This window comes from Coffea eugenioides, chromosome 5 (genome assembly GCF_003713205.1).
Source record: "Coffea eugenioides isolate CCC68of chromosome 5, Ceug_1.0, whole genome shotgun sequence".
Taxonomy (NCBI): Eukaryota; Viridiplantae; Streptophyta; class Magnoliopsida; order Gentianales; family Rubiaceae; genus Coffea; species Coffea eugenioides.
The window spans coordinates 20,842,859-20,855,950 of record NC_040039.1 but is presented as its reverse complement, the minus strand read 5'-3'; the positions used below and the strand labels follow the sequence as shown (position 1 = coordinate 20,855,950).

General features: G+C 37.8%; 1 protein-coding gene across 1 annotated transcript; it reads right to left on the bottom strand.

Annotated features, from left to right (window-relative positions):
* Positions 1–6,850: 6,850 nt before the first annotated feature.
* Positions 6,851–12,453, bottom strand: LOC113772349. Its single transcript, XM_027316940.1, has 4 exons — positions 12,267–12,453; positions 12,044–12,163; positions 8,729–8,921; positions 6,851–7,275 (listed from the first exon to the last, which is right to left on the bottom strand). Exons 2-4 carry the CDS (start codon positions 12,095–12,097, stop codon positions 7,145–7,147), a joined length of 378 nt encoding a protein of 125 aa, XP_027172741.1. The 5' UTR covers positions 12,098–12,163; positions 12,267–12,453; the 3' UTR covers positions 6,851–7,144.
* Between the last annotated feature and the right edge of the window lie 639 nt (positions 12,454–13,092).

Genomic DNA, 13,092 nt, shown 5'->3' with positions numbered 1-13,092 from the left:
AAATTTCCGCTGCCTAAGCCATGGTGTTTTGGTTGTCTAGATCGGGGTTTCACATCAGTTGGTACCAGAGCTAGTCGACAACCACCAGTTTATATCTTTTTTTTTCATTTATTTCGAGTCATATATGTTTAATCCCAATCTGTTCGTTTGTTTAGAACCAAAAAAAAAATTATTACTGTTCTTTGACTGTTCACCGACACTGTTCACCGATACTGTTCGCCGACACTGTTCATAGTTACTGTTCATCCGAATACAAATCTGTCCAGCCTTGTTGTTTGTGTTATCCAACTTGTTTACTTGGTTTTCAAATCTGAATTTTGGCAAAACTTGTTGGAATTTTGTGAATCTTGAAGAGAACTTACAATAATCTTGAGCTTCTTGAATTCTTGACCACAATCTTGAAATTTCTGAAGTTCCTGACAACTTCCTTGAACGTTCTTGAAAGATCTTGGAGTTCTTGGTTGTTATTATTTATGGACTTCCTTGTTCTGTGTCGTGGTTGATAGTTGTAGTCAAAAAAAAATGAAGAAAGAAAAGAGGAATTGGTTGGCAAGAGAAAAAAAAAGGAAAGGAAAGAAAGGGGCAACCGAATTGTTTTGAATAGAGAACCAAATCTGATTTGTGCAATCTTTCTTGGAGTAGAATTTGGAAGTTACCAAAAGTTGTTTCAAGAAGATTACCAAAGGTTGTTTCAAGAAGGTTACCAAAAGTTGTTTCAAGAAGGTTACCAAAAGTTGTTCAAGAGGAAGAGGATTTTCAAAAGGTTTCCAAAAACTAACTTGTTTCCAAAATCAATTAGGAAACTAAGTAAAGCACTTGGATAACTCTTTGTACTCATTTGGACACTCTCTCTCCTACCTTTTTAGGAAACTTTCCTAAACTCTCTCATCCATTTTTTTGAAACTTTCCTATATTCTCTCATCCATTTTTAGGAAATTTTCCTAAACTCTCTCATCCATTTTTTTGGAAACTTTCCTAAATTCTCTCATCCATTTTTTAGGAAACTCTCCTAAAATTCTCTCATCCATTTTTAGGACCTTTCCTATATTCTCTCATCCACTTTAGGAAACTCTCCTATATTCTCTTCCTAGATTTTAGGAACACTTTCCTACATTTTCTCCTACATTCTTGTGATTACACTTGTGGAAAGGTTGGTAACGGTTGTTGGACTTGAGCAGCATTTCTCAACTACCTAACCCAACAGGTAAAGGTATTTGGTAAGTCCATTAGAGTGACATCCATATACACGAGTGCGAGTGGATACACGTAAGGGAGCGTGAAAGGCAATATCTTCGGTTTCGTTGCTAACTTTTTGCAGGTTCCCTCATACGTCATGGCGAGTATAAGACGCATAAAAGCTAGCCCACAACATTGTCTTCCTGATCCTAAGGGAGTCAAAGAAGTGGCATTACGTGGTGTAGATGAGCAATTGGACCTCGTCAAATCTCAGTTGCTTGGTTGGTTTTATACTCGTTGTGGTGTCAAAGATAAAATTTGTAGCTTGGCCATTGATGGTAGTTGTGAAGTCAATCTTGCAAGTGCTATCATGGTTGAGAAATTAAATCTTCCAACCATTGATCATCTTCAACCGTACAAGTTGACGAGCACTCATGGGGATGCTTGGGTTACTAAGCACACACTTGTACCTATTCAAATCGGCAAATATGTGGATGGGGTGTTGTGTGATGTAGTCCCAATTCAAGTGACAAATGTGTTGTTGGGCAAAGCATGGATGTCGAGGCGAGAAGTTAAAATTGATGGACATACTAATAAGTATTCCTTCTTATTTAATAGTCGTCGTCTTGCACTTGTATCACTTACTTATGACCAACTTTGTATTGATCTAGCATGCATGAAAAGTGAGCTTGAGCGTTATAGAATAGAGAAAAAGCTAGATGAGGGAATTGTGCCTGCAGAGGTAAAACCCGAGGGAGTTGAAAGTAATGAGATGAAAGGGTCAGCTGTTGAACTAGAAAAAGAGATGAAAAAATCTAATAAGATAGGTGGTAAAAAGGAAGAAAAGAGAGAAAGTGGGCTGATCTTGAGCAACCCGGTGAAGGCCTATTATTTTCTTAACGAACTTACCTTTGTTTTGTTTAGTGTTTCTTCTTTTATACAGATCAAGCAAAGGCAAGTTGAGCTGATCTTGGTGTGTTCCATTCCAAAATCAATTGTAGACGTTGCAAGCCTCCATGGAGTTGGTACTCCAAGAGTTAAACCCCGTTGGTATCCATTCATGGAACAATGTCAACTCAAATCAGTCCACACCAAAGAGGAGTTGATTGGAGCTCGTCTTGAAGGGAACACTCCACATTTTGGGGATGGTTGTGTACCAAGGGTTCGTTTAAAGAACAAGTACCTCAATGACCATTATGATTTTTGTCTTGCTCTTAGTCCACATGAAGCTCCAACATCACCAAATCCGCCTTGGTGCCTTGCAAGTGTGTTCGAGCCCGAGTTCGATTTCATGGGATACACTTCATACCACTTTGAGGACCCTTACCTCATGACCACAAACGATCAAGTTGAGCATACATTGAAGATGGTTTGTGAGATTCAAGGTTCGACAAGGGTTATTTTCCAACTTAGCACATGGGCTTTGAATTGGATGCCATCTGTAGCCATCATAACAAGATTGAGTAGAAGGCATGTAACTCGTCTTGTCACCATTCGTGCTTCAATTTGTGGGCAAATTGCTTTTAAGAGGAGGGGAATGATGAGAATATAAAGACCAAGGCCCATTCAAGCACATGGGGAATTGGAAGATTCAAGTGAAGAATACTTGAGTTTAGTAGGATTATTTGATTTTCCTCGTTGATTTTGGTTATTTCTCGCTTTAGAAAGTCTAGGTAATTAAGCTAGTTTAATTGCGGCCCATTTGTTAGTAAGTGAGGCCCAAAATCTTTCTTAAGTATGTAGGGTAGTTTGGTCAATTTTTGGATTATGGTTAATGCTTGTAAGGGCTATAAATAGCCCCACTTCCTCTTTGTTTTGAGATGAGTTTTTGGCTATTAAATACAATTAGTGAGTTTTCACTTTCTCTTTAGCAAGAGAGTTTCCTTTGAATACTTGAGAATCTTCTCAAGTTATTCACCCGATCTTATCAATCGAGTATCTCCTTGATTGTGGCATTCTACTACCTCCAATTTGGTTCGTTAATTCAAGTAATTACGGGTTGAGATAATATCAAAATTGTTTGTGACTTCTAGGGATTAGTTGGGTCAAATTTCCGCTGCCTAAGCCATGGTGTTTTGGTTGTCTAGATCGAGGTTTCACATCACCCCTTTTGTATTATACACGATTGTCTACTGTTTCACTGTGGTACTTGAAATGTACATGGAAAACTGGATTTGGTGTCGTTTGGACGAGGATCCAACGGCTTTTACTGTTACTACTGAGCTCAACTCCATTGGTAGTCGATTGAATCGAGCCAGCGAGGGTTTGGTCGTGAAAGTTGACGAGCCATGGGGACTGTTATATGGAATCTTGTAGTAGTGAGACTCTTGATTCCGGTATACTCGAGTATTACCAAATTTGTACTGTTTGGAGTTCGGGCCCGGTAGGGGTATGTTGGGTGGAAGAATGAACGTAAAGTGGAGCCTACGGTTGGTTACTCTTAAACATTGACGGAGGGTCAATGAGGTCCGATCAAGAATGCAAACGAGGAAAGGGGCTCTTGAGAGCCGTCCGTATCCTTTTAACCATGTTGTGACTGTGTAATCTTGGTTTACTTCATTATTGAACGTTTTATGCCTATATGAACTTGGTTGCTTGAGTGATAGTATCTCACTGGGCGTAAGCTCACTCTGTTCCTTTTGTTTTCCTTACAGGAAATTGATTACTTTTAGAAAGGTTGTACATGTTGGTTGCCGAGTTGAGCTTATGTAAATGTATTTTTGAATAGCTCCTTTTGGGCAAAACCCTAACTGTATTTTGATCTAATTATCTCGCTTTTGTTTTGTAAATTACAAACGTATGTATATAACACTGCTTAACCCTGTTTATGGGTCTTATTTGGTTTGAAAATATTTTTCCGAGTTATATGACCTGGCACCCACTATTCACCGACGGTTTAGATTGCGTTTGGCTATTTTGCGATTTCGACTTGTGTGAGCGCGTATTATTTTCCCGAAACATCTTAGATCGTGTTTGCCTGCACCGTTAGTCCTGGCGAGAGCTGGGCAGGCAATCCGCTAACCTCTTTGGTTCGCCTTAGGGGAAAGTGGGGCTGTCACATTACTAACCTGCTTGAGCCAGGACTGGGCTCGGTCAGGTAGGTTGGAACCCTGAGCCACCATATCGGTATACTCGAGTATTACCACTAAAAGAATAAGACGATGGCCAGACAACCAGGGAAATTATTGGAGTTATAAGGTGAAACTGACCAAAATGGTTCCACGTGAACACCGTATCTTTTTAATGTGTGTTTATTTCTATACAATGATAAATATCTCATTTTAATGTGCCAATGTGAAATCTTGAACCATATATGTGTTATGCTTAATTTACTTGATTTATTAGCACTGCTTATGTGTTTTGGAACCTCACTGGGCTGTTTAGCTCATTCCACGCTTTTGTTTCCTTAACAGGGTTCAAGATCGAGAGTGCTCGCAAATAGTACTAAGTTGTTTTCTTTGGAGACTTTAAGTTGTATTATAGCAGATGGTTGTAGTACATATTCTTTTGGGTTGTATTTAATCTTGAAAGTTAACTAATGGTAAGTATGAAATGTTTTGGAATACTTTAAATGTATATTGAAAATATTTGAAGTATTTCTAATTTTTGAATTATGGATTGTAATGAGCCCCGGCGAGAGTTGGGCAGGCGTTCCACGGATACTCTAGGGTTCGCCCTAGTGAGAAGTGGGGGCATAACAAGTTGGTTGGAGACAGTTGGATGGAGGTGGTTCACAATATTGGCAAGGTCGCTATGCCTATACAAGTAAGGTACATTCGTTGGACTCGGCCGCTGGTGGGAGGTTATAAACTTAATTTTGATGGGGCGCGTAGGGACCAGACTATAGCAGGTGGGGGAGGTTTGCTAAGAGATTCGAATGGTCGGATGGTTTTCGCTTTTACTGAATCTTATAGGGGGGTGACGTCAGTGCAAGCAGAAGCTAGGGCGTTGTGTACGGGGCTCGAAGTATGTAGGCTATTGGATCACGCTCCAACTATAGTTGAGGGGGATTCTAAGATCCTTATTGAGGTGCTTCGAGGGTACTGTAGTATCCCGGCTGCGGTGCTCCCGATCATCCGACGTATTCGATAGATATCTGATACCGGCCTCCTGTATCAACATATTTATCGTGAAGGGAATGCGGTTGCGGATGGTTTAGCATCTTTGAGGTGTGAATCTAATGGTTTCTGTTTATACCTCTCCTTCCAATCTTCGCCGAGGACCCTCAAAGGTCTTTATAATGTTGATCGGCTAGGGGCCGGAAACTTTAGATACGTTAAACGGCCGTCGATGGCTGGGCGCTAGAACTGAAGCTATGAATATGCATCAGCTCTGTAATTTAGTTTAGGCGTTTCGGAGGTAAGGTCTATGCCCTCCTCCCGGCTTTGTACTCTTGGTCAGTTTTATTTATAATAGAAAATTAAAATTTTTAAAAAAAAGAGTTATCAAATAGTCCATGCATGGCGTGAAGGAAATATGTGTGCAGATTACTTAACAAAGATGGGAAGAAGCTTGGCTCCAGGAACAACTAATTTTAAGAACCCTCCACATCATCTCAAAAAGCTATTGGGACAGGATGTTTATGGTATTGCTTTACCTAGATTAGTTGCTATGTAACGGGCTTGACCCTCCATTGTAAGGGGAAAAAAAAGAAGAAAGAATGATTGAATGAAGAGCATAAAACACCTCTGTTTTGAAGAGAAGTCGGATCGCAATCAGCATCAATCCTTCCATGGTTAAAGAAAGGGAAGGATATTCTTTCTCAAAATGGGAATTGTATGCTATAAAAACGTTTCAAGACTAAAATAACCATCCGAACCATGTTCAAGAAAAAAAGAGACAATAAGTAGTTGGAAAGAGATTGCTAATAAGTAGTTTACAATTGTATGTGATTTTACTAGGGAATTCTTCATTTGAGCAAAACACCTCCTCCTTTCTCATTTGGTGGTAAATATTAACTGATAATTCATGGGTAACAATGTCAACATTTTACTTTTTACAACATTTGACAAGACTATAAAAGGAGATAAAGTAAAGATTTTCATAATTTAGGGCAACAAATTGTGACTGCTCACAATTGTAATTAATCTAAATTTTTATCATGAGGTAGATGCAAGTGCAACAAATTGTTCTATTACCATTGCTACTCTAATAATTCTTCCAATAATTAATGGATAACAATGCCATGTCTACAAAGGAGACAAAATATATAGTTTTAAATAATTTAGGATAGTAAAGTGTGACTGCTTTAAAATTTCAAGTGTAATTAACCCAAATTTTCATTCAGCAGACAGACGCAAGTGCCGCAAACTGTTTTGCTAAAGCTGCTGATTCAATAACACTCCATCTCATCACCTTTAATATATGCTGTTCACGAAGAAAATTTTGACCCATCCCTTTCGGAATTACTTGGGTTCCATCTCATCAAATTCTAAATCTATGATTTTTTTTTTCCCTTGCTTTCTCTGCAAAAAGTTTTATGATTTTCTTTACAAATGATCTGGTATCATCTTGAAAAGGAAAAAATGAGTGTCATTTAAGCGTTCCAGATGAAAACCTGATTAGACAATAAACACCATTCATTTGCTTTTTGCACTACATTTTGGGCTCCAGAAAAATTAGATCTTAATATCCAAATATTTGCCCAGTGTCACCAATACCACAAGACGCTATGTACAGAACCATAATCTCTTACCATCATTCGCATATGTCAATCATAATCTCTTATCATCGTTCCATATGTCACGAATATATATTCTTTTGCACAAACTTGTGAAAAAGGAACAAACTAAAATAATACATCAGAGAATGGACGCGAGGAAGTTCTCCAACGAAGAACCTACCATGAGACCCTCTGAACTCAAAAAAGACACATTGAAATCGTTCTTTTAGCTACTTTCCTGTTTTCCACTAAAAGATAAGTACAACAAAAGTACATACATACAAGTACATACATGCAAAATCTACATCAAGGTTCCAGCTTCAATGAAACCACTCTTGACTGCCTGTTCCTCTTTGACACCTTGACAAAGACAACTGAAAGGCATGATGGGGCCCACCATGGTCGACGGACCTTTTGCTCTCCTTTCAAACAAGCCACTGAAAAAATTTTAAATATCAGGGCACTGAAGATGATACCATAAAGGGGATACAGATCAAGGCAGTCTTAATCTTACAAGCACAAACAGTAACGAGGACATTAGAAAGGAGAGAGGGTTTTACATTGGTTCCATGAAATAAAACTAAAAAGGTGTGCTGGTAGATGATATGGGATGTATAATCATAATTGCAATCTCGGGAGCATTGCAGGAGAATTTGTTAGCATTCCCACAACCATCCAATGCACGTCAAACAGATTAATCAATCCAGGGCACACAGCCTTTACTTATAAAGATAATCAGTGGTTCTGAATCACACATCGATCCAGGGCAATCAGCCTTTATCCACAAATATATTCGGTGGCTTTGCATCAGTGCATTACATGCAGTACACAAGAAAAATCAATCTCTCCCCTCTGTCTAATTTCTCCAAAACAATTTACACCTAAAACTAAAACTAAGTCGACAAAAAACCCACAAGAAGAATAAAGAGACTAACACGAAGAATTCCAGTAATCCATTAAACACAACAGGATGGGCTTGATAACACATAGATGCAAGACTGCAACTGAAATACATAAAATAAAAATTAAAAAAAATTCCTCAAAAAAAAAAAATCCTCACTATTGTTAGTTGGAAAGGTGGTTTCTCAGTGAACCAGGAAGTGGCAACTGAAATAGCATTCATGTGGGATTATTGATGGAATGCAGATGACCTGGGAAGCTGGATATAGAAAAGTCCTCGTGGAGACGGATTCTAAAACTGCTCTATCACTTCCGGATCAAGCTGCAATGACTAGCCTACCATTGAATCCGCTGAAGCAGATTACTGACTCGTTGAGGAAAGATTGGGATACTCAAATCAGTCATATTGGGAGAGAGGAAATATGTGCACAGATGGGTTTGCTAAAGGAAGCTTAAGCCAAGAGCTGGGGGTTCAACAGTTATCCACTCCACCTAATACAGTTGGAAGTTGATTGCACTTTGATGTAATGGGAGATCTCCACCCCACGGTTAGTTACCTTGTAACGACCTGTTTAGCTCTCCAATGTACCCAAAATAAAATAAAATATTGCTCACTCTTGGTAGAATTGAGCAGTCTTACAAGCCTAGCAACAGTTGGCTTTCCCAGACACAACCATCTCCTCATTAACATAGATGCATCACCATGACTCACATGGGAAACATGAAGTTTTCCACTGCCTATGAGAATCAACAGCACGACATCTAACATGAACATTCTCACAGTATTAGATTCACAAGGGAAGATGAGAAGAATTCCAATTTCTGAATTCTGCAAACATGTTGAATAATGGAAGCAAAGATTAAAACCATTTTCCTAGTGACTGAATCTGGGAAGTAGCACCATAGGTAAAAGAATTTCATATGAAATAGAATAAAGTGCATGAATAGTTGTTACATCAGCATTAACGAATTAGAGTGAGAGGGAAAGACCTTTTATTCGCCTCAGCTCCTTGCATAATGTTATAAAGTCCCCCCATTTCATGTGGCACCTTCTTATGAATCGAAGTATCTGTTCAGTTGTAAACATAGACATCCCTTCCAAATACTCTCCATTTACGCCATTCTCTTTAAAGATTTGGCGGTAGCTGCCGAGATTTATCTCTTCTAACCACAAGCCAACGTCCTGAAAAAACAACAAAGAGCATCCAATTTGTCGTGAGAATTTCCATCAAAGATAACAGGTAACCAGCACTATAATCACTAGGCTCCACCTCCATTCCCCCACCCCCATCCCCCATCATGCATCAGTTTCACCGGTGGTGCTTCGCCACTGCACATCCAGATATTAGAAAACCACCTTGATGTATGAAAGTAGAGAGAAGATGGTTGAGAGATGAGAATAAAAAAAGAAATAGGAGAAAAAGGAACCTAAAAAGGAAAAATAATTTTCAATCATAAGGTGATTAGATCTATTAAATTTGTAACATCACCAGCCTTTCAATAGGCAAACCAATCAAAATTTTAAAAAGATCGTTCTTCAACCCAGACATATGATCAACAAACTGAAAAATTTCTCAAATTATTCTAGCAACCTCAATTAGATGGCAAAGCATTCTGAGTAAATTGAAGGCATTGTCAATAATTGAAGTCATAAATTAAGTTAAAACTAAATCCTACCAAATGATCCCCTCACACATCAAAGTGGCTCCCATGTTAAGCACAACAGTCAGTCCATTACAAAATATTTGTCGCATCCTTGAAACCTTCAAACAAGAGCAGAGATATAAATGGAAGACACTCTCAATTATTCTGTTCATAGTCAAAGCGAGGATCTCAGGATCAAAGTTGTCTCCCCCTTACCATTACATGCATTTGGTTTTTTTTTTTTTTGGTTCTAATTCCTTCTTTTCCCTTAGAAGATATTTTTCATATTCTCAACACCTCCAAACAAGAGCAGAATATGATAACAGGAGACCGCCAACTACCCTGTGCATAGCCAAAATCAATGATCTCAGGATCATTGTAGTCTCCCCTTTACCATCACAGGCACTGTGGTATATCAATACTATATTGAACAGCACAGTTCCTTTTCTTCTCATTTTCTCCTATTTTAGATATAAATTTAACCTATTTCCCCCTCAATTTCTGAAGCTCCAAAGCTCGTAAGCATATTGTGTTGCATAAGTACTTCATTTACTTAGTATACCAACATCAATATAAATTTTACCTCAGGCCATAAAAGATTAGAATAAAAAGACAGCTTTCATGAATACCAGTTAAATGGTTCACAATTGATCTCTGAAGTTCTTTTATACTAAAAAGCAGCATAGAAACTATGCTTCACTTGTAGATAACAAGCTTAACTAAAAAGAGAAGTTGCCCGTATCAAAGCCCCCAATCCATCAACTGGGCTAAAAGTTAACAATGTGCCCAGCCTAATCAAAATTTTGCAGCTTATTCCCCCATAGTGGACTTTTACGGGTCAAACTTTGCTAAGTATTCTGAACTCAGGCATCAATGTTTGTTTAAGTACTACCATGGGCTAAATTTGCCCTGCCTCTAGAACTTGATATAAGCATATCAATGGGCTTCCATCCTCTGAAAACATCAAAAGAAGTTACTAATGCTTCTTAAGTATGACATGATCAAGACAAAGCAAACAAAGGCATAAACAAGTAAAAAAAACCCATCTAATATGGTCAGAATCAGTAAGAGGACCAGATATTGGTCATAATTAATCATCTTGCCAAGATATTGCAATTTTCATTCCTTCTCATTGGAGCTAAGAAGATGGGCTTTGCATAAGAAGAAAAATATAAAGGAACTGCTTCTTCTTTTTTCAGGATGTGACATGTTTCAGAGAGTTTAAACTTTTTTCTTTTAAGATTTATAGTTTTTCTCCAACTATAAAATTCATAAAGTAACTTGACAATCATCAAATTAGAGTCAAACATCAAGATATCTCCCAAGAAAGTTGATTTAAAAAATCTTCCAAATGCAATTAAAACAAGCATAGCAATCCAGAATCACAGAGCTAGTCCGGGAACCCAATATAAATGCCGCACATGATTAAACTGGACATATGCCAAATCAGTATCAATATAACCTATAATTACAAAGGCAAAAAGTAAAATGACTTTAGATATGGTCAATGAAATCAGTTGACATGCAAAATTTTGCTAGCAATGAATTTTAAGTATCCTGACTAGCCCTAGTCACAATCCCCCGAAGAACAAAAATCGGAAAGAAGATTGAACTAACCAATCATCTACTGCAACATCAGCATAGAAGGAAACTTTAATGCTCAGGAAGATGAAGCATCAGATAGCCAAGAAAAACAGGAGAGCAGGAGAAGCACTGAGGAGGAGGAGGAGGAGGAGGAGGGGGGGGGGGGGGGGGCTGGGAACAAAAGGTCTACTGTAAAAAGAGATTGACATTGCTGAATATTCTCCTGGCTAGCAGAGATCACCCCATTGGGAGATCTGGTGATGCAGTACCAAAGGTATCTGAGTTCTTCGATTTTACTGCCTCAATGCGCATTTAATTCTTGTCTTTCTTTCCCTCATTCAATACTACAACTCTTCAGCTATTAGACTTCAATAAGTTATCCAACACCTGTATAGTTTCACTCACAAAGCAAAACGAAGGAGATAACCCTCTATAAGAAACTTGAGTTAGCACCAGGAAACTTTTTAAACTCTTATTTACCACAACATATTACAGAGAAGGGGTGAGAGCTGAGAAGCATGGTTTCTCATGTAATCATGGCGCTTTGTGGACCAGAAGAACTCATCCACTTCAAAGCAGCATTAGCTTGACGAAAGCTACAATTAGCTGATTTTAAGCAAATCAAACAGGCCCACAGCATATAACATCTACCAAGCCAGGCTACTAACAGCACCCATTTTGCCAACTTTTCCAGAACATTTCACTACCAAGCCAGAAGAAATGGGCAGACCCTTAACAGTCAACTCTGCTTTGCACACAAGCTCTCCGAATTAACCCAATTTTGCAACAGTATAAACACTTCAAATTTTTTAAAATACCGGCTTAATACCTATTCTATCTCGGGTCAAACTAAGGGGAAATTCCCAATTTCTTAAACAACTTTAAAAAATTGCATCTTTTATTCTTCCCATCCCCCCCAAAAAAAAGGGAAAAAAACCCAATTATCAGAAATGGATATACCAATCAGCAGCTGAAGATAAACATCTCAGAATTACGAAACCCCCCAAGATCTACCAATCACTAAATTAAGAAGGCTACAAAAAATAAATTTAAAGGAAATAATAAAATATTAATTACCTCAACAGTCCAAATGAAAAAATCAAGAGGCTCCGGTGGCCGTCCTTTGCTCATCTCCCAAAATCAACAAAACCAACCAAAATCTTCTCCCTGTTCTTTCCTTTTCACACCAATCAGAACCTAAAAGCAACAAAACCAGCACACAAAAAGAAATCAAATACTATTATGAACAATAATAACTCAATCAAACAATAAAACAAATCTTCTTACTCCATCACCCCACCTGTGAATAATGCTATGTGATGATACTATGATGGGATTTTGATTCTGCACATTTGGGGCCTGTAAGCTGTGAAAGTGGGACTGAAATGAAAGAGAGGGAGGAGGAGTTGAGACGGCCTTTTTATGGCTTTTGGCTTTCACAAACTCTCTTGTTTGAGTGATGGGATGAGTGTTCAGTCTTGACCACTACATTTGTCCGCTCCTTTAATTATTGCAGCGGTAGTTGTTAAAATTGTCCCGATGATTATTTTGATTATGGGCCCGTTTAACTTTATTATTGTACTTAGAATTATTTCAAGTATTTAATTAGTCGGATTGAGTGGATTAATTTGACCATTATTTAGGTTAATTATTTGCCTCTTTCTATGATTGATTCGTGTTATGTACCAAGGGGTTTAATTTTACCCAAATCCAGATCCGAATTCTATCCATTTCATCCATACCCAACGCAATGCATATGTATGTGATATGATCTTTTTACTCACTACAAATTTTAAAAAACTTTTATTATCCTACTTCCGCAACTGCACAGTTCATTTATTGAATATAGAGATAATAGATATCAATCTCAAAAAGACTTAGAATAAGTAATCACTTGAATTTAATTATTTGCTTATTATTTAAACAATCAAAATTAAGGAAGTACAAAAACAAAGAGAGTTAATTAGGCGTTAAACTGGCCATATGACATAAATAATAAATATAAAACCAGTCATTAGATGATAAAACCAACCATATAAGCAGTATGTTGCAAAAAAGTAAATAAAGTAAAAATAAGTGAGACTAGAATTGCTTAGAAATTAAGTGAGAATTTTAGAAATTAGAAT